The 22,010-nt window shown below is 45.0% G+C and overlaps 1 protein-coding gene across 1 annotated transcript in view; it reads left to right on the plus strand.

Annotated features, from left to right (window-relative positions):
* KIF26B (kinesin family member 26B) overlaps positions 1–22,010 on the plus strand; it is a 479,220-nt gene that overhangs the window by 171,426 nt on the left and 285,784 nt on the right. Inside the window, exon 3 of the mRNA XM_068538512.1 lies at positions 8,558–9,094. Coding sequence (XP_068394613.1) covers positions 8,558–9,094 — 537 coding nt within the window. The remainder of the gene's footprint in view (positions 1–8,557; positions 9,095–22,010) is intronic.

Raw genomic sequence — 22,010 nt, forward strand, 5'->3', positions numbered from 1 at the left:
GTTTCCCCAGGGCCAAGAGGTAGACTGGAGAGCAAGATTTTCAGGTTTGAAAGATAGGTTTGCTAATGTGAAATCCTCTTTCTCTTCCTCCTTCTCCCGGGTGGAGTCTGGCAACTCCTTGGAGGCGCGGGCCAGTTGATGGCTCTGTGATTCGGCTTGAACAATCAGCACCGGCTCTGGTGCGTCACCCACTCCCGAGGGAGACACGAGGAATACGTTTCAGCGAGACGCATCACGGTCTCAGGTGCATGGAAATGAATGACTCTTGGCTTGTTTCACCTCTGAAGAGAGAAGGCCAGGAGTCATCCAGTCCATGCTCAGGGATATCAGCTCAGGAATTCCAGGGACCCACCCTTATTTTGGTTTCTTTCAAGAAGACCTGACTTCCTCGAATGTAAGAGGTGGTTAGCTGAAGATCGCAAGTTCTCTTTACCGTCCCCGCACCTCTGAATTCCAGAAGTGCTCGCTAAATCCTCCTGGATATAAGTAAGCCCCAGGTCATTGTTGCGTCATCATCACTACCATCTGAAGTACCGAACTGCTATAAACATGGTACTGCTTTGGATACTGAGAAGTGAAGCACTGATAATAATCACCACCATTACTGAGCATTCCCAAGGGCCAGGACTGTGCTAAACCTGTTGCACGTATAATCCTTACGTTACTCAATAAAATAGGGGCTCTTATCAATTCCCATTTTTACATGTAAGGAGACTGAAGCTTCGATAGGTCACACAGCTACTAAGCGATGGAGCCCTGTCTCGAACCGTCCATGCTCGCCACCAAACGTTTTCAAAAGAATCGAGACATTGTCTGTGCCATCCAGTGGGAAAAGATGAGAGGCATAGACATAAAACATTTCTCTGGTCATCATGAGAAATACCTCACCTATTCTTTTGAGTAATTCATGAACGTTTCTTAATCACATTAAGTTCCAATGAAAAACCTCCCTTTTCTTTTGAAGCAGGTAAGTCTTATCATCTGCAACACTTTTTCACACGTTGCAGCAAGCAGCCCTATTAATTGCATCCCGCCTGCATCTGGCGCTCCCAGCAGCCTCCCGTGCTGAAGAGAATCATTCAAACTGAAGTGCACGTGCGTCTCTAATGGGCCCGCATCTCTCTGCTTGTAACCCAGGGCAGGATTGCTTAGGCGGTACACAGTCACTACGGTCCAGGTTAATTTGGTTTCTCGTGTAGAACAACTTCGGTCTGACATTTAACATTTCTTCCTTTGACATTTTTTTTTGGCCTCTCTCTGAGCTCATTATCCAGCATCTTTTACATTCATTCTTTTTTACACGCTAGGATCAGTACTTGTGTCCAATAATGATGAAAAGCCTGGGGTTCGGATGAGGCCTGGAAGGCCAGAAGGAAGTTTCACGTTCATGGAGCCGGTCTGTGGGCCACCTGTGATTCCAGGGCCTGACCCAGCTGCTGCCACTACGGTGCTGGTTGTTTGGGCTGTCTCAGGCCTCACGGGAGCAAACTCTAATTGTAACGCACCTGGTCACCTCTTTCATGCCCCTCTTTCTCCCTGTCACTAACTTTGGAGAATGAGCCCTGCTGTGTGAAACTGAGAGAAGCACTCAGGGATTTTGAGTTTGCACCGTGTGTCAGCGAGAATGGCAGCCCATGAGAGTGGTCACTCTTCTCTGCAAAGAGTGTTGGGATGTCATTGCTTGTGACACAGTCTTAATTTGTTCCCTGGCTTCCCTCCCAGGTTGTCATATGCCTTGTTTGTGGGTCTGGGAACTCTGAACAACAGGAGTAAAGGATACTGATGTTTGTCAATTCCTGCTGGGTAGGTTCAGCATGATGGCTGGGTGAGTAGAGTCTCATGTGAGAGGGACTCTGGGTTCCCCAACCCTTTGCATCCCCCTTGATCTTGCACGTCCCATCAAGCACGTGTGGGCAGTGAGATGCAAGATCGGGGGCTGATGAGCACGGAGGAACCAAATCTTCCTGAGGAAGAAGTTACACCCACTGGTTGGCATTTTGGGGGTATCCTTAAATTTCAGATTTTAAGGTCTCCTTTCTGCCAGTGGCTAAGTGAAATTTGTTTTTTCTTCTTCTGAAATTACCAAGGTGAAACAAACCCAGTTCTTTTGAGAGACCTTTGAATCCAAATATTTGAATGTTTCACTGTGAATGAGAATATTTGTTTTCTTGGGTTGGATTCACCTGAGCTTTGCTACCTATTGTTTTGCAAACTTCCAGTTTTGCAGTTTCCATTAAACACAGAGGATCATTCATATTGACACCTGCCTTTGGGGACAGAACTGCTGGGAAGAATGCTGAGATTCTTGAGAAAGAAAGCACACTGATAGGGAAGGTGGCAGGAGGTGGGGAAGGGGCGGGGGATGCAGACCCTCGTGTGGAAGGATTACAAGGCGTGTGAGGGTAAATTCCCTTGATCTTCTGGGAAACTGCCCGCGGTGGGGAACAAAACATTGCATTCTCGGAGTTCTAGCCATCATTCTGGGCCTCACGGGATAGCATTTATGGAAGAAGAAAGTTTAGGAACAAAGTGGAAAGAAACTGCCTTTGAAGAACAGCTTAAATCTTGTTAAGCTTGTCACTAGAGGCCTCTAGAATAATAAACCGGGAGCAAACATCAACAGGAATTTGCACAACACATGCTGGACGCTGACTCCAGCTGTTGCTTTCCTCACAGACCCAGAGGCTTTGCGGAAATGCACTCCAAGTACTCTTTGGGCTAAAATAATCTGGAAAAAAAATCCTGTCCTTGCAAGTGGCATGAGTGTTTATTGCCAAACAACCCATCCCTCAGAGGATGAAGTGGGACAGAAAACAGTGAGGACGCTAGTGAACAGCTTGGTTTGCCTGGGCGGCAGTTCTTGTTTTCTTGCTCGGGTTCCAGAGTCTCCACCCTCATTAGCGGCCATGCCTCGCGTGTTGAAAGCTGGCTGCTGGCTCTTGGAAAATAAGCGTGCTACCTACTTGCTGGGGGGTCTAACCCTGCTGGACCAGGTGTGTAGTATTTTTTTTTTTTTTAAAGTAAGGTTTCTTTTATTTATTTATTTATGGCTGTGTTGGGTCTTCGTTTCTGTGCGAGGGCTTTCTCTAGTTGTGGCAAGCGGGGGCCACTCTTCATCGCAATGCGCGGGCCTCTCACTATCGCGGCCTCTCTTGTTGCGGAGCACAGGTTCCAGACGCACAGGCTCAGTAATTGTGGCTCACGGGCCCAGCTGCTCCGCGGCATGCGGGATCTTCCCAGACCAGGGCTTGAACCCGTGTCCCCTGCACTGGCAGGCAGATTCTCAACCACTGCGCCACCAGGGAAGCCCAGGTGTGTAGTATTAATCTGGAGTTTTCCTTTAGGTAAATTTCTCTTGGTTTCCTGCTGATGAGCTGGCCTGATGGTTAAAATTCTTTGCATATAAATATTGTTTTCTTGGGAACTTAGGAAAAAGAGTAATAATAGATTGTGCATTGAGGCAAGAGAATAGAGAATCTATTTTAATAGTTTAAGGAAGATTCAAATAAAAGGAGGATATCCAGATTATGGTTGACTCACATTAGGCTCTTTAGCCAGGCAGAACAAATACAACTGGAAAACTGTATCAACCCTAGAGTTGAAGGAGTTTATTTCATGACAATTTCATAAGAAGCGACTAGCTCACGTAGACAAAATAAATGACAGATGGACCAAGACCAACTTCATTATTGACTGTTTTAGCTTTGGTTGAATTCTTTCCATTTATTTATCTCACAAATATTTGTTGGGCCCTTACTGTGAAGTAGACACTATTCTAGACTTGGGGGAGTTAAAGATGAAAAGAATATTTCCTCTTAGGGAGTGACAGTCTAACAGGCAGATAGTTCTACAAATAAAAACTACAGACAAGAAGATAGCTCTTAGAATAGAGGTGCAGGAAAGCAGGATAATGACATGATCATATTTGCATTTTAGTTAAATCCTTTTTTTCGTGGAGGGAGAGTTTTGAGGTCAAGGCTAGAATCAGGGAAACCATGATGATGTGAGAAACGCTGAAAGCTTTCTCATGGCAGTGGGCATGGAGAAGAGGGACAATTCAAGAGCTTTTAGGAAGGACCATCAACCACACTTGGTGATTGGATTGGAGGAAAAGGGAGGAGACAAGGAAGGTTCTAGACTTCTAGCCTGGGTGCCTGAGTGGATAATAATACTGTTTACTTCGATAGTGACTATTGGAATAAGAATAGGATTAGGGGAAAATAAAATTAATTTTGAATTGTCAGTTTGAAGAGTATTTATCCGGATGATGCTTTCTAGGGGGCTGTAAGACTCAGAGTTCAGGAGAAGGGCCAGGCACGGATGGAGATGGAGAATTCCCAGTCACCGGGATACACATGGCTATGGAAGCCGTGGGTTCGGATGCCCTTGCCTGAGGAAGAGAGATTTAGTCATGATCTCTTAGAGCAGTCTGCCAGAAGACATGTGAGTCAATCTTTGAGAGCCATTAGATTACGAGAGCCCTAGGGGACATGGCAGGACACCTGTTTCCTGAAATGCCCCTAGAAGAAGTGGAAGAGCACTAAAGGGATTGGAAAACCATTTTCTGGAGTTTTCTTTGTTCTTTTGTAGCAGTCACTAAGTAGGCAGATTTAGGTGTCTGCACATTAACTTCATTTATCCCTAACTTTGCTTCTAAGAACCTTTATCAGTTTCCTAAGTATTTTCTTGAATTCCTCTTCATGGTACACGTGGGATAATAACAATTTTGTATTATTTTTGAAAGATGAGAATCTTTTGGGCACAGAACACTTACATTGAAAGTTTAGGATGAAAATGTTGCCCAATTGCTGTTAGCCCATTTTCAAAGGTGCTGAAATAAAAATTATGACTCCAAAAATAGAGGTTTAGCCATTCATGGATTCCCGTTATTCCCGTTTGACTATTTTCTGAAGTCACGAGATGAATCGGGACTAGACAATATGAATGTGTTTGAAGCCCATGCACTAGGTAGCATGCCAGACTGCACACTTAACTCATTCCTTCTCTGAGTGCAAGTTTCTTTTGGTGCCAGCTAAACCAGAGGGCACTCCCACAGTTCTTCTTGTGTCCATGTCAGGAAAGCTCAGTAAGTGTGAGCCATCCATGATTCTGAAACCTTCTTTTCTCCCTGTTTATTACTACTCTCCCTTGAAGCAGTATTCCCTTTGTTCCAGCACTTACAGAAAGCTATGTCTGTTGACCATTCCTCTTCGAAGTTTTGAGTTGCACTGAAATATTTATAGAGTGTAGACCAGCACTTGAAAGGGATTTTAGTTTCCATAAGGTGTACCGTTTGACTTACTGAAGCCTTTTGATGATAAGAACTCACATAAAGTTTCAGATCAAGGGTGGCTTAATTTAGGGAACACCTCTTTGACATCCGTCAGCAATTGAAGACTCATTAAAGCATTCATCTCCTCCTTCCTCTGGATGAGACAACAGTGGGTTCTGGGCTCTGCCACTTGCTGGCTGTCGGGGGGCCATCCTGGTGGTGGGCTCAGCTCCGGTGCTCAAGGTGATTTTGTAGACCCCTCGGGAACCAGGAGGGGAGCGCTGGGCTCCACGGGTCTGAGTGTGTGCTGATTGGTCCCAGACTAGAGGTGGCAGCAAGGGGGCGTGGCATTTGGCAGTCCAGGAGCCAAGTGGGTTCCCTGGAGGGTGAACTCAGAGAGAACAGGAACCCCTCTCGTGCATCCCAAGATCTTCGGCCTGCTGCGCGGCGTGGCACATTGGAGGCCAACATACATTGCTTGTGGCAAGTCGAGCAGCAAATAGCAGTAGGCTGAGTGAGGAAGGAACTGCTTCAAGGGAGAGCAGTGAAAACCAAGAAGAAGAGAGAAAAGGAGCTCCCAGCACCAGGCTGATTTTGTGGAGTGGATGTATCTTTTCTGCTCCAGCTGCAGATGTCAGAGTCACATCTAGATTCTACAAGGATCTAAAATAAACTATGATGTGTGGATGGGACTGATCTTATTGCTGCCTTTTTTACTGTGATGCTTCCTCCAGGTGATTGGGTTAACCAAAATATTCTAAGTAAGCAATTAATTTGAGGTTTCTTGAGACCAAATAGTTTGGGGCCTTAAAAGCATAAGCCATGGGTGGCAGATTGCTTTTGAATGCCAGTCTCTGATTTCTCATGCTGCCTCTAATTATGTAGTAGATCTGGGAATAAAAAAGTGACTTACAAAACAGCTACAGGATAAAATGCCATGTGGTCATTAAAAAAAAATCACATTTTCAAATGACATATATTGACAAGGGAAAATTCTCATTATGTGAAAAAGCAAGAATCTATCTTTTTGTTTTTAATTTAAATTTTGTCACTAGATGCTCATAGATCCAATTCAGCTCTTTTTTTTTTTTTTTTAAGAATTTCACTTTTTTATCTATGTATTTATTTTTTTGGCTGTGTTGGGTCTTCGTTTCTGTGCGAGGGCTTTCTCTAGTTGCGGCAAGCGGGGGCCACTCTTCATCGCGGTGCGCGGGCCTCTCACTATCGCGGCCTCTCTTGTTGCGGAGCGCAGGCTCAGTAGTTGTGGCACACGGGCCTAGTTGCTCCGCGGCATGTGGGATCCTCCCAGACCAGGGCTCGAACCCGTGACCCCTGCATTGGCAGGCAGATTCTCAACCGCTGCACCACCAGGGAAGCCCAAGAATCTATATCTTGACACATATGGGGGCCCAGATATTTCCTTTTGAATAAATGAACATTTCATAGATGAATGTGGCAAAAGCCTTAAGTCTGGGCAAAATTATGAGTCCATTGATGAATATGGCTCTTTGGCTCTTGAAGGGGAAAATCATGGATTAGAGGTCAAGAAGTCTGGTTGTAGTTCAAGCTTTTAACACTTTTGGAGCTCAGTTTCCTTATCTGGAAACTGAGGTGATGGTCTGCTCTAGAATGGTCCCTAAGGGGCCCTTTTGGGTCCCACACATGCTGAGTTTTGATCAGGGACTCTGGACAAAGCAGCTCTCATTGAGGAGGGCGCCGCAAGCAGGTCTCATGTGGTTTGCATCGCTTCGTCAGCCAGACTTGATCACCCTTGACCTCCTATTGTTTCCCATCATTTTCTATGACCGTCTTGAGTTTCCACCTCCTGAGCCACTCCTCGCTGCTGCTGTGTAAAGAGGCCTCTTGATTTATTAATCAATTAATCAGTGCGTGCTGAAGAGTTGTTCAGGGTATTTAAACAGGGGAAACAAAATGCTGGAGCCCATAATCAAGATGGATCGTAATTAAGGGTGACCCTCTCACCGCTGATCTCCCTTGCCACCCACAGCTCATCAAACTCCAGTCAGCCCTGATGGGGTTTCCACCCCAAAAAAGCTCCAGCAAATTTCGGAAGGGAAGCTTTTCTTCCAATGTCCTAAGGAAAATAGGCCTTGAGATAAGCCTCATCAATTACCTGCAGCAATTGTGGAATCTCAAAAGTTCAACCAGGTCCCCAGAATAGCATAGTGGCTCCGTCCATATATGCAGACACTGTCCTCTCCTGTCTCCATTTCCCTACACAGAGTCATGGAGTTGGAAGGACCTTACAATAAAGACAGGCCACGGCCTTGCGTGACAGATGAGAGGTTCAGTGAGGCTACATAAGTTGTCCAAGGTCACACAGCTAATTAGTAGCAGAACCAGAACTGGAAGCCAAATATTTTGATACCCAGTTAACACACCTAGTGCTTATTTCTCTGTGCAGTCTTGCTTTCCTATAAAAATTAAAGCAAAGTAAATGAAAGAAATCATCCTCATTAAGTTCACTTTCTTTTAGATTTCTTTTAGATATGGGCTTCTGAACGAAAGAGTTTTTAGTAGTTTTAGATGAAGTTTCTGGGGAAAAGTATCTTGGACTGTTTATCAAGGAGACATTTTTCTTTTGATGGATCAGGATATCAGACACATGGGTACAGGTATGGCCAGCCTGCCATGGGGCCAATGGTAAACAGAGTGAATCTGTAGGGGTTTGCTGGGCTGCTGGAGAGGCTAGATCTGGTCCAGAATCTGTTTAGTTTGGTTTTCTTCCAGTGGCACTTAGCACATGGTGTTAATGAGGCTAGGATTTTCTTAGAATAGCATCTCTGTTCTGGGTCACAAGTAGTACCTCCACCTGCTGCCAACTTTCCGTAGTTCACGGGGGCCCACAACGCATTGGTCCAGAGTGACTGCACTCACCCCTGCCAGGCCCGGACAACCATTTGTGTCTACTTAATGACCACCTTGGGAGCATCCAGGTATAGCTATAATTCTTTAGTGGACACAAGGGGAAGAATCTGGAATGTTCTTATTTGACTGGCCTGGTAAGGAGGATGCTTAGAAAGCTTTTTTTTTTTTTTTTTAAATTCCTTAAAGTCTCCACTATAAAAATCTTACATTTGTCAAATGTGTTTGTCAACTAGAGGCTCGTCTGCCAATCTGGCTGCTCATTTCTGCTGGATGTCAATCAAACAGTCAAACTCTTTGGGTACATCTAGGGCTTAACTCAGAAACCAGGCATCTGAATTGCGCTTACCAGCCTTGATTGATAGGCTCTCCTTATTTTTTTGTTTGTGTGTTCTCCAGGACCCTGCTTTCTCGGCTGTGATTCACGACAAGCTCCAGGTCCCCAACACCATCCGGAAGGCATGGAATGACAGGGACAACCGCTGTGACATTTGCGCCACACACCTGAACCAGCTGAAGCAGGAGGCCATTCAGATGGTGCTGACCCTGGAACAGGCGGCTGGCAGTGAGCACTTCGATGGCTCACCCGGCTCGCCCCCAGCCCTCTCCAACATCCCCACTCCGGTGGGGTCCCGGCACGTGGGGGGGCTCCAGCAGCCCAGGGATTGGGCCTTTGTGCCCACCTCCTATGCCTCCTCCAACTACACAGCCTTCATCACCAATAAGCATAGCAGCAAACCCAACAGCCTCGGGGTCAGCAATGGGGCGGAGAAGAAGAGTGGGTCTCCAACCCACCAGGCCAAGGTCAGCCTCCAGATGGCCACCAGCCCCAGCAATGGGAACATCCTCAACTCAGTGGCCATCCAGGCTCACCAGTACCTGGACGGCACCTGGTCCCTGTCGAGAACCAACGGGGTCACCCTCTACCCCTACCAGGTAAGTAGCCTCCGAGCAAGGAAGGGCAGGGCTGGCTACAGTTAAAGCAGAGAAGTGGGCAACACTTCCTGTCTCTACTTTGTCCTCCTGGGAACTCCCCAACTCAGAGCCTAATGTTTCCATGTAGCCCTGCTGAACAATGCTAAATAGAGATAAAATAGATGAGGAACCAGTGATCCAAGATAGCGCTCTGTTTCCATTGTCTCTACCCTCTGAAGGAGAGGTGGACTCCCTTCCTTATCTCTCCCAACTTGATAGACCTTAACCCTTTTCTATTTGCAACCCACCTTAAATACTGTGGGATTAGGTAACCAACCGAGTGTTCCCCTTTTCTTATTTTCTCTTCTCAGTTATTTAAATTAGCATGTACTCTCAAGTTTCCCTATAGAAATAAGAGAGCAGGTCTTAAATCTGCCAAGGAATCTAAAATATTTGTCTTAATTTTGCTCGTGTGAGTTTTCTGTTGGAAGAGGGTTGGCTTTACCATATGTGTTCTCTGCGTCCCTTGAGTCACTCATGTGGGAAGCAGCAGAAAGTGTTGACTGTCGCTCTGGGGTGGAGAGGTGGCCAAGGTCGTAGAGTGTATCAGCTGGGGTAGGTAATTGGGGCGGCAAGTGGTCTCGAGTTGTTTCTCGCTTGTGTCCCTGTTGTATGGGGTGTTTGGTGGGTGACCTTCCACTCTGTTATCAGAACTCAGCCTCCTCCATCTAGCACATCACCCTTTTCCGGAGGCCTCAGAGTCTTCCACCAGACCTTGTACAACCAGCCAGGAACTGGAGGAAGAGAGAGGGTGGAGGATCTCACAGGGACATGTGGGCACCCAGCCTGGAAGGGGCAAGAGTTCAGTCTCCTGGTCGCACCTTCTCTCAGGGGAGTCTGGGCAGGCCGATCTGTCCATATGCCCAGGAGAAAAAAGGAACACGTTGAGTGAACACATAGCATAGTTTTTGTTTCATGGGGCAAGGGTACTGGGAAACATAAATTGAGTTAAATGTGGCTGATAAAATTCCTGGTGAAATTTCTAGAGTGTAGAAGGGAATATAGATTGTTCCTCTTGATATCTTGAAAGAAAGTGGGGAGCATGGATCATTATCTTAAGAAGTTAGCGTTCCTGGGCTGCCAAACTTTTCATTGCTGGATGCTTTGTAGTTTATAAAATACAGAGCACACATCATTTTGTTTAACCCCCCAGTAGGCCCGTGAGGTCGGCAGGGCAGATGTTAGATCTTTCTTCTACCGATGGGGATCAGGATGCTTAGAGAAATGGAATAATTACCTGTGGCCACAGAGCCGGTGCCAGGCCAACACCAGCTCTCCCCTGCCCAGGAGAACGGCTTTCCCTGCCACGGCTGCTTCCAACTTTCTTAGCTTACTCCAGAGCAATCTCTGGTCAACATCTCTTCCAGATATGGTTTCTTTTCAGACGTGGTATATACCGAGGGAGAGGACTCCTCTTTTGACTTGTGGGCGCCTGGCTGCCACTTCACCTTTGGACAGAATTTTCTGGGTTATAGATATAAATATAATGAGGAACCCCTTGCACCCTGGGTGGGGCTTCATAGTCTAATGCTTGAACATAACCATCTAGGGCAGGAACAGAATAGCTTCTTTCCACTGTTGAATAATATGCTTTTTTTTTTGGTTTGTAGTTTAAAAATAGACAATTCTGAAAATTATAAAAAAAAAGAATACATGTCTGTTGTGAAATAAAATTTAAAAAGTATGAAACAGTTTAAGTAGGCCTTTAAAAATCAACATCACCCAGAAATAGACTACCTAACATTTGGGTGTACTTCCTCCCAGGATTTTCTACGCATGCAGTTTCTAAAATTGTGATTATGTTCAATTCTCTGATCTGCTTTTCACTTAATATACTAGGTGCATTTTCCCATGCCATTATCTATTTTTCTAAAATATGATCTTTAATGGTAGCCTCATATTCCATTATATAAATACTACCCATTATATGAGTATGTCCTAATTTATATAACCAAGCATCAATTATTAGAGCTTAGGTTTTTGCTACTATAAATAAAATGCTCTGGTGCACATCCTTCTACCCAGGTCATATTTTCTACACATCCTGGGCTGTGCTAGCCACATACTCATGTTACACGGACAACTCACATTTCACCTTCCAGCGCCCCAGAGCACTTGTAACGTGTATCAGGTGCTAGTTAGAAGATTCAGCTGCTGCACAGCACTGATGAGTGAGGACAGAAGAACTTGGAACTGGTGCTTTCATATAAAATATTCAAAGTGTGGGGAAAGTTTGTGTAAGGGGGAGAGCTAAAGATGCAGCTTAAAAGGAAGATTAGGGAGTATTGGTACATTTTTAAAATTTGCGTAATAATTCTTTCTGCTCCTCCTTTTTTCCCCCTACTTCAGATGAAAAAGAATTTCCTGTACAATAACAAACGTTTATTAAGCTCTACCAAGTGCCAGGCACTATGCTATGTGTTGGTGGGGGCTTCTGCCATGGTCTGGAAACCCAGCCTCCTGTCCTGTGGCCCTTAGGGTAGGAAGCAGGGGAAGGGTGCGTTGTTCTTTTTTAATAAATTTATTTATTTTATTTTTGGCTGCGTTGGGTCTTCGTGGCTGCGCGCGGGCTTTCTCTAGTTGCGGCGAACGGGGGCTACCCTTCGTTGCGGTGCGCGGGCTTCTCACTGCGGTGGCTTCTCTTGTTGCGGAACACGGGCTCTAGGCGCGAGGGCTTCGGTAGTTGTGGCGCGTGCGCTCAGTAGTTGTGGCTCGCGGGCTCTAGAGCGCAGGCTCGGTAGTTGTGGCACACAGGCTTAGTTGCTCTGCGGCAGGTGGGATCTTCCTGGGCCAGGGCTCAAACCCGTGTCCTCTGCATTGGCAGGCAGATTCTTAACCACTGCGCCACCAGGGAAGTCCCGGAAGGGGGCATTATAAGCCAGGGAGGTGAGTGCAAGACAGATGCCCCGTCTGCTCTGAGAGCCTGCAGAAGGGCTCCCAGTCCAGCCCATGGGGCAAGGTGGGTTGATGTGGCCAAAGCCAGATACAAAGTTGATTCCCCTAAACTACCAACTTGAGATTGCCCTGGGTAAATTGGATTGCTTCTTTCCAACTCAGAACAGGCTAATTCCTGCATTTCCCCTGAGCAGTAGTTAAAGGGATCAGAGGAAATCTCTCTGGGATCAAGAGATTTGGTGCCTGGCTGTGAACCAGTGTCCCCGTGTCATGACTATGTCTTCCTGATGCCCTAGAGGGGGGGCTCTGGGTCTGGCTAGACTGAATGGCTCCTGTTATGGACGTCTCCCGGCAGTAAATATTCTGCAGTTCACAGTCTGGCCAGCTCGGCAGAGATGGTTGACTGCTCTGAAAGCTGACCTCACTTTTCCTGCTCACCCTTACTCCCATATCCCTCCCCACAGAGCAGATGGCCCTCTGGCTGAGTGCCAGAGCTGTTCCCTGGGCAGAGAAGCATCTAGACTTTGTTGCTGCCGCTGGTGCTTCTCCACAGCCACAGACCCGGAGCCTGTAGAAGCAAGGGAGAAGAGGACGCTGCCCTTCTGCCACTTAAGTGCAGGGAGGATGACAAAAATGAGGGCAGGCTTTGCGAGAGTGAGCAGGGTAAAACCTCTGTATGGGTGATAGAAGGGTCTCCCTCAAATCCCTCAAGTCCCCTGTTTCCTACACCACTGTGTAGCAGTCTTCAAAGGCTGCAATAGGAAGATTTCTTGATTCTCTTTTGCTGTATCCTTCACGTTTCTCAAATACCTCCAGAAAGAGAGGGAACCTATAAGCATCGCAGATAAATCTGAACCTACCCAGAGAGGTAAGAAAAATAGTAAGTTAGGAGACATTGAGATTATATCAAAAATGGCAAACAAACCACAAAGATAATTTTTCATAGCAAGCTGATTTCACAGAAGTTGTTAAGATGGACTGTTTCAAAGAAAGACTTATTAACTTGCAGACATTTAACACCATCGATACATATATATGGAAAGCAGAGAATGCTCTAGAACTTTCATTTGATCACATGAGTTTTGACTTTGAAAAGACATGTCTGGATTATTTCCTTGTAGTTCACAACAGATTAATTACCTCTTTTGAATGACAACTGCTTTTGCCTGATTTACATTTATTACAGTAAGTACGTGCAGGAAAGACTTTACATAATGCTCATAATCACAGAACGCTGGTGATTACTATAGGATGGTAATTGCCTTTTGCATCATGGTGGGAGATTTGGAGATGGTCCTGCCTAATTCACGTCCATGGTTCCACCAACTGTTGAACCTCATTTTAGTAGCTTAACATTTTAGTCTATTTCCTTATGAGTGAAATCCCTACCTTGCAAGAAAACATGGAGAACAATTAAGAAAAAAGTATGAATGTACTTTGTAAACTGTAACGCAGGGAAACCACTATCAGCTCTCTTTCAGCTCCCTCATTGCCAGAGGAGAAACCCAAGGTTGAGAGATTGGAGGTGTCTTTTGGGTAGAGCTTCCTGATTATGTTTGATGTCTTTTGCTCATTGAGAACATAGATTCATTTTATTCTCCTGTTTCTGACAGCAACTGACATATAAAAAAATGGCTGCTCATTAGGGAAAGCTCCAATCTCAAGGAAACACTAAAGCTGTTTCTCCTGACTGGCCCTAGATTTAGGAAAAAATTCCAGGCTATAAGACCTATCCAGACCTCAAGGTTTTTGGTGGAAACCACCAGTTAATTGGCTCCAAGCTAATCTTTAACCTGAAGTATCTTAATGATAGTCAATAAATCCTTGGAGGCAATGAAAGTAGTCCAGGTAGCTTTTTGATGTCCCCCTCAATACAGGGGCATTTGAAAGGGTAGAAGAACTTTATTTTATAGGACTTTGATAAATTGAACTTGTCAAGAAAATTCGAGAAGATGTTAGATTAATACATAAGTAATAAATCCGTAATGAAGCCTTAATGTGATGAAGTATTCAATGCGCATTTCTTGATTTGAGGGAAAATGAGTTTGATAAAAATTATCCTGCTTTCTCAGACAACAACCACTGGAATCAATGTTAGAGATAATTCCAGGCTGAACTCTGGTTGAAGTCAGTGAGGGATTGTCTTAATTATATCTTTAGGAATTAATTGTGCCTAGTGAGCAAAGGCATTATTAGAGTTTGTATTGAATATTTGAAGATGCGGGCAAGAGGCAGGCAATAGTAGCACCAACCTGGAAACAGCTCCAGGTTTGCTGAACCGAGCGGTACCTAAGCCTTGCTCTTCAGAGGTCAGAAGCCATGGGAGGACTTGGTGCTGACCCTTTTATGGAGGACTTCCAGGTACCCTTGGAAGAGGAAGGTGGACTTTCGCTCACTAGTGCTCCAGTACTCAGAGGCTTTGACTGTGATGGATCTGTGGAACCTGGAAGCACGTGGGTAGTACAGTTGATGCCTGCGGGGTGAGGTGCACATGTGCTCCTTCCTCACTGAGCCACTTTTCACGAAGGAGCAGGGCAGGTGTTTGCAGTGTGTCAGGAGTGGAGGATTCCCATTCACGTTCTTTGCAGCCTTCCAGAGCTCAGCTGCCTGTTCCTGAAATATGCAAAGTGCCCTTCTTGGGCCAGCCCGAGTGCCAATTTGCTGCCCATTTGCTGCTGCTCTGTCCAGCCAGGCCAATAGCATAAGATGTCACAATCTTTTAACATCATGGGTTTTTGTTTTTTCCTGTTTATAGATGGCCAAATGAGTGTTATTTATCATCTTTATAAATTCTGACAAATGCTGAACACAAGAAAAGGAATCAGTTTGTATACTCAGTCATGGACAGAGCATTTCTCAAGAATATGGTGCTCAGGGTGAAATTCCAAAAAAGTCATAACCTCTTATAAATACGGGCAGGGCTATGGGCTGAAGGGAACACCCAAACTTCATCAGGAAATTACAAAAATGTTTTTTTATCTGGTCATTTACTTGGGTGGTAGGCTGAATAAGGGCCTCTCAAAGATGTTCATGTCCTGATCCCTGGAACCTATGGATATGCTACCTTACAAAGTAAAAGAGGTTTTGCAGATATGATAAAGTTAAGGATCTTCAGATGAGGAGATCATCCTGGATTATCTGTGTGGGTCCAATGTAATCATAAGGGTCCTCATAAAAGGGAGACAGGAGGATCAGAGTCAGAAAGAGCAGATGTAAGGACAGAAGCAGAGGTCAGAAGAGAGAAGATATAACCTTGCTGCCTTTGAAGGGGGAGGAAGGGGCTGTAAGCCAAAGAGTGAAGGCGGCCTCTAAAAAACTGGAAAAATCAAGAATCAGATCCTCCCCTAGAGCCTCCAGAAAGAAGCAGCCCTGCAAGCGCATTTTAGATGTCTGACCTCCTGAACTTTACAGAATAGAGAATAGATGTGTGCTGTTTTACGATGCAAAACTTTCAGTAATTTGCTTCAGGAACAGGAATAGGAGACTAATAAGCATCTGGTAGCTGAAAAGCTTGGTAGGAGAAGCTAATGAGGTATGCAGACCAAGGAGCTGCTGTGGAAACCTGCAGGATGGCCAAGAACGTGGCCTCTTCATCGCACACAACAAACTACGTTACCCGGTGGATCAGACAGTACATTAGCAAGTCAGATTATTTCATTTGGGTGCCTCCACAGAATGAGAGGTTACTCGTACTGCGCGGATGGTTTTCAATTGTCTCAGATTTCCCTATTGTTATAGCATCATAATAACAAGCATATCACAGGCACTCTCCATCGGGTAGCTAGTAATTACCGTTATGTAAGTATCTCATATGTTGAAACTGCAGAAAACATTCGAAGCCAGGGGTGGGAGCGTTGTGGAGAGACTTGGCTGGAATATCTACAGAAGGAAGCTCATCTTCTCTGTAGGGTCTGCTGACCAGATTGTAGGGGTTTCATAGAACTGCCCCAGTATTCCTTCTTATGTCATCTGGTGTTTCGAGCGTTCACATGAATTTGAAAGCACCTTGAACATTGCAGAGCAGAAGGTAAGTGTTAGTTGCTCTCGTTTTTTAATTTGGTAGGCAGAAGACAGCCACTGGAGATTTCAGAGCAGGAGAATGGAAAGATTTCCTTACTTGACAGCAGGAATTCTCAAACTTGGCTGCACACTAGAATTGTTTGGAAGCTTTAAAGAAGAATACCAGCGTCTAAGCCATACTCCAGACCAATTAAATCAGAATATCTCGGGCGGGACCCAGGCTTTGTTTTAACTGCCATGGCAAAGAACCACAGCTTTAACGAACAATTTATCTGGCAGTGGTGTAATAAGTGTAAGGAAGGGAACAATGAAGTTGGATAGATAGATAGATAGATAGATAGATAGACAGAAAGATAGTATATCAGTTTCCTAGGGCTGCCATAATAAAATTACCACAAACTAAGTGGCTTAAAATAACAAAAATTTATTGTTTCATAGTTCTGGAGGCTAGAAGTCCACAACTGAGGTGTTGGGAGGGCCGTGGTCCTCTGAAGTCTCAATGGGAAAATTCTTCCTTGTCTTTTCCAGCCGGTGTTCTTTGGCTTGTGGCTATGTCACTCCAGTCTCTGCCTCTGTCTTCACAAGATCTTCTCCTCTGTCCCTTCCCTCTTATTAAAAGGACACTGGTCATTGAATTTAGGACCCACTCTAAGGCAGTATGATCTCATCCCAATCTTTCACTAATTACATCTGCAGAGACCCTAATAAGGTCACATGCTGAGGCTCTGAGTGGACATGAATTGGGGGGGGGGGCACTAGTTCCTCTCACTACATATAGATAGATGCCACGTAGATGCCAGACAGACGGATGGGTGAAAGGTGAAGGTAGCGTTGCGGAGGTGAGCACACCCATGCTTCTTCCTTGCTGATCCACTTCTGAAAAACGAAGGAGGTGCAGATGTTCACAGCTGGTCAGCAGTGGACCATTCCCATTCTGTTCTGTGCAGGGAGAAAAATTAAGGGAAGGGGAAAAGATGCAAAGGGCAAAGCCAAGAAAGTGAGGGAAGAGTCGTATCCACACACACCCATATCCAGATGGAGAATACCTCAAGAGTCAGGTGAAATGAAAAAAAAAAAAAATCACACATGAGTTTTTTGTGTGTTTTTTCTGTGTGTGTAATAACCACCCCCTCTGCTGAACTTACATACTACCTTTAAAGTCAGCTGTGCTTTCACAGCCATAGGTGTAAATGTAAACAGTACTTCCTGGAGCGCTCCCTGGGGTAGCTCAGCTTACGCTGAGGACCTAATTTGACTAGTGCTGGAAAGGTTCTGTTCCTTTTCTACTGACCAAGCTGATCGTTTGGGTTAAGTTGGTGGAATGGTCTGTGCTTTTGTTTTTCTCCTTCAGAGATATTTCTAGGCCCTAGAAAGAGGCTAGAAATAGTGAGTAAGGTGCTGTGCGGCTTAAAAGTGTTTCTTATTCTCCCCTCGGTCCTTTGCATGCGTGGGAGCTGAGGGGTGTGGGAATGTGGTACTCTCTCTCAAGCAGAGGGGGGCTGACTCACGCCTCTCCTCCAGCTCTCCGAGGCCAGGCTGGGGTGGAGGGCAGAGCTGAGGATTGCTGCGCGAGGGAGGTGAAATCCTGCTAGAGGGAAGATTCCCTGGATGTGACCCTTTTTCACAGTTATCTTTGTTTTAGGCAGCATCTCACCTCCTCTCCCATTTGGCCATCCTCCCCAGCCCTGGTTTCCTCAGGCAGAATACTCGCTTTCTCCGTAGAGTTGAGGAAAGGAGCCAAGCTCACTGTCTGCAGTGAGCTACCCAAGGGGGTAACAACGGCTACTGCTTTTTTTAAATGACAAAGTACACAGATTTTTTTTTTTTTTTTTTGGAACTCTGAGGCTGATACTTATCAATGAGATTATCCAAGTCTCAAACAATGAGGGACTAGATGTTGGGTCACGCTAGATTTGCTGCTCATGCACCCGAAATAAAAGTCCAGCTTCCTTGCTTACTGTGTGACCTCGAGCAGGCGTCTTACTGTTATGTGTCTCTACCTTCTCCTCTGCAAGGTGGTCCGTTGCAGCGCTGTTATGGGCATTATATGAGATGATGTATGTGGAACACTTAGCATCGTGTCTGACACGTTGGTGACCCCTCCGTGAAGGGACTTGAAACTTGAGGGCATCTCCTCTTGGTCAACGCAGATTCCGCAGACTCAAGACTGAATGGAATCAGGGCCCTCTTTTCCAATATAAGAACCAGTGGTGGATGAAAAAACAAGACCCAAACCACACAATGATATTAAACTCATGAAATAAATGTTATCCGGCAATGTCAGCCACCTCCACGTATTACCAGAAACCAGCTTTCCGTGTGTGCACCACATCTTACACGAGAAGGTCATAGTCTAAACAGGATGATCTCATCCCACCATTAGTGAGTACATTGATAAAATGTTGAAAGGCCCATGGACCCATTTTTCTCCATTTTTGAAGACCTTTTTAAAGGAGGAGGGGCGGCAGTATATAAACATGAATCACTTAAAATTCTACAGAGTAGTAGAGGGTAGCATTTAAATTAATTCAAAAGAGTAATATCTCATTATTTTGGAGTTAACTCCCATTGAAAGAGCACTTTGAAATAGTCCTCGGGTCTCTCATTCTTGCTTTCCTTAGTTTACACCTTTGGTAAATGTAATTGTAATACACTTGCATTCTTATTATTCACTTACATCTTTATTTATAAAATATGTTTTTCTTTTAAAATTATTTTAAAATTATTACATAATTTGGAATCTTCAATAAATTGGAAACTTCAAGTCTGCTCTTTGCCTACCCCACCGCAGGCACACACCTAATTAATTTTAAATTGAGATTTTACTGTGCTAACAGTCTTCAGCGTGACAAATTCGCATGCTTCTGTCTTATGGAGTATTTGTGAAGATTAGTTAATGAGTCATGTATTTCTTATGCCTAAACCATTCCCAGGGAGTAATTTAGGTGTTTAGGAAGCATATTAGTCACCATTTTTAGGACTCTGGAGACCATTTAGTGCATTGCTGCTGCACCAGTGGCCTCAAAGTGTTAACGTACCCCTTCGGAAGCTTATCTGAGTGCCTGGGAGGGACTGAGATTCCGGGGAGGAGAAAGGTACCAGGTGAAAAGCAAACATAGCAGCAGCCACGTCCATATTAAAGGCTGTGACCAGGAGTTTCCTAATTACTAATCGGAGCCAGTCTGGCAGTTTCCATCACCTTAGCAAGGCTGGTTTCCCTCAGTCCCTGTGGCTCAGGCTGTGAGGAGAAGTATCAGTGCGAAGATTGAATTAGCCTGTTCATGACGGGTTCCCTTTCTGTTAAAGCAAACAGACCCCAGAGACCCTAGTGGAAGCAAGATGAGAAGGCTGCCCTTGTGAATTACAGATGACAAACTGAGGCCCAGAAGTGTCAAGTGACCCGCCCAAGGTCACGCAGCTAGAACACGCCGGAGCTGGGATTCAAGGAGTTTTCTTTGCACTGGCCCCTCCCCACCAGGGGAAGGGGCCGGCTCCCCAAATTGGTTCAACATTCCACATCCTGGGGAGAGCCACTCGCAGCACACTCTGCTAACATTTCTTTGGGGCAATTCTGAGTCACTAGGACTTGCAAGTCCACGTTCATGTTGTACTGCTCTGCACAGTCGTGTAGAAATAAATGCCCTGTGCTACATGTTCTCGCTGGGAGGTGGAGAGGCCGATGGGGACAAAGCTTGAGACAAAGATGGGCCAAAAACAAACAGAAAAGGCTGTGGAAGCAATGCTGCCATCTAGTGAGGCATGTTTTAGCTCATCTGAGAGACAGACTGAACACGCCTAATACTGAGAATCTCATCATGAATTATATTAATTTCCTAAGATGAATAAGAGGCCACAGGGCCCTTTCCTTGCCAACAGTGTGGTCTTAATTGAACAGAATACTATATGTTTAAACTCAATGTCCTAACACACATTCTTTAGAAAGGACCCCATTGGCCAAGATCTCCAGTGAAGATGGAACTCGGTTTGGGGTAGTGGACAGGGTGCCCAGGTCTGCATGGAGGTCTGGCTCACCTGCTCATTAGCTGGGTGACGTTTTGCCACATAAAATATCAATATCTCCTTTTATAGTATCTCTCTCCTAAGATTGTTTTAAGGATTAGGTTCAGTCGTTCTGAATTTTTGTTTTTACTTCTAAGCACTGGATTTTAATGAAATTTTAGGCACACACACACACACGCACACAAAATGAGATCCCACAGTGAGAAATTCTACAAAATCAGCCTGATCGACTCTTCATACAGCATGACTCTCTGCCTACCTGCAGCCTAACAGGACATTTAAAGGTGAGGTAGCCATACCTGGAACAATGCACATAAGCCTGAAGAAAATGGTGGAACTGGTGATCAGAAGACTGAGGCATCCCTGTATCTGAGCTCAGCTTCCAGCAGTCATGACATGATGACCACCTTGAACACGGCTGTTTCGCAGGGCTCACTCTGTAGCTTCAAGATGCATTCAGAACCCACTTCAGCTAAGATTGTGTATCGGAGATTTTGCTGAAGACAACAGTTGCCTTGTTTTCCTCGAAGGACAGATTGCACTTTTTCAACTAAATAGCCTTTTTGGTAGAATGCTCCAGTGGCGTAGGTGCTTTGAGGGATTAATTGCTGCCGTCAGGTTAGGTGGACCACTCCCTCCAGACACTCTGTTCAAAATTCAGGGCTGAGTCACCGTTTCTGAAACTGGCCATTTAGAAGCAGCAGCCACGTTGCTGAATCCCTTAGGAGGTAAGAGAGGGACAGAGAGCAGAGAAATGAACATTCTTGTCCACAAGTAATGAGTAGAAAAGATCAATGGGGGTAGCTGGTGCTTTGTGGAAAAAATGAGGAGCAGGGGACGCTGGCCTCTAACAAGGGTAGTTTCGAAGCTTTACTGTTCTAGAAAAAGGGCAGCAAATCCACTTGCTACGGAGGAGGGGACACTGATTGGTGGCTGAGAGTGTGGCTGGTTGGCTAAAAAGGGCAGGAAGTGTTTCAGCCATCGAAATGACCTTTGCTTTGGGGACCGTGGAGACGGTAGAAGTGCTTCAGCCATTGAAATGACCTTTGCTTTGGGGACCGTGGAGACGGTAGAGTGCAATGAACCACAAATCTTAATTCCATCCCCACTTCTGCCACTTACTTCATGACCCTGGGCAGTTTCTCCATTTACAAAGAGGAAAACTGGAGCCCCATTCTACTCTCAGCTGTGTCAGCCTGTGAACAGACAGCTGAGCTTTTAACATTTCACACTCCCCTAGCGGGGTGCTCATCCTTTTTCTGGTTTGGTTTCTCTCCAAAGTTATCAAGTTCACTGTCTCTCAACTTGCAATTCAATATGCACATATTGAGCCGTATGTGCATGTTATTGATTTAGTTTCATAGTAATAAGAATAATAATTACAGCTAACACTTACTGAGTGCACACCATATGCCAGGCACGGTGCTTGCTGCTTTGTGTGTTTTCACTCAGATAAGCTTCATAACAGTCCTCTGAAGTAAGGAGATGGTGATGCTCATTTTAAAGACGAGGGAACTGAGGTACAAATTAATGTGAATAGCCAACCCCTGCACAGAGGAATCCCACACTTCTGAACTCTGAACAATTTAGTCAACAAATGTGTTATTCAGCATGCACTTAGTCATTTGTTGGAATTAAGAAGTTTGGTAGATAGCATTTCTACAAGTTAATAATAGTATAAGTTTTATATTAATAGTAAACTTGATGAGGGAGTTCTGGTTTTATCTGACTTCAATATTAAGCAAGTCCTATCCTGACAGTTGTCCTTATTTAGCTCCTAGTCTTCGGTCTTCATTCTCCTCACCTCGCCCAGTCTCTCTTCTCTCTTTTTCTTTCTTCCTTTTCTTATTTTAAATTACACAATCACCTCTTGAGACTTCTAAGACTTAATTACTTAGGTTGAAAATTATTCATATGTTTCCCCTCATTCTACCCTTATATT

Source organism: Eschrichtius robustus, chromosome 3 (genome assembly GCF_028021215.1).
Source record: "Eschrichtius robustus isolate mEscRob2 chromosome 3, mEscRob2.pri, whole genome shotgun sequence".
NCBI lineage: Eukaryota > Metazoa > Chordata > Mammalia > Artiodactyla > Eschrichtiidae > Eschrichtius > Eschrichtius robustus.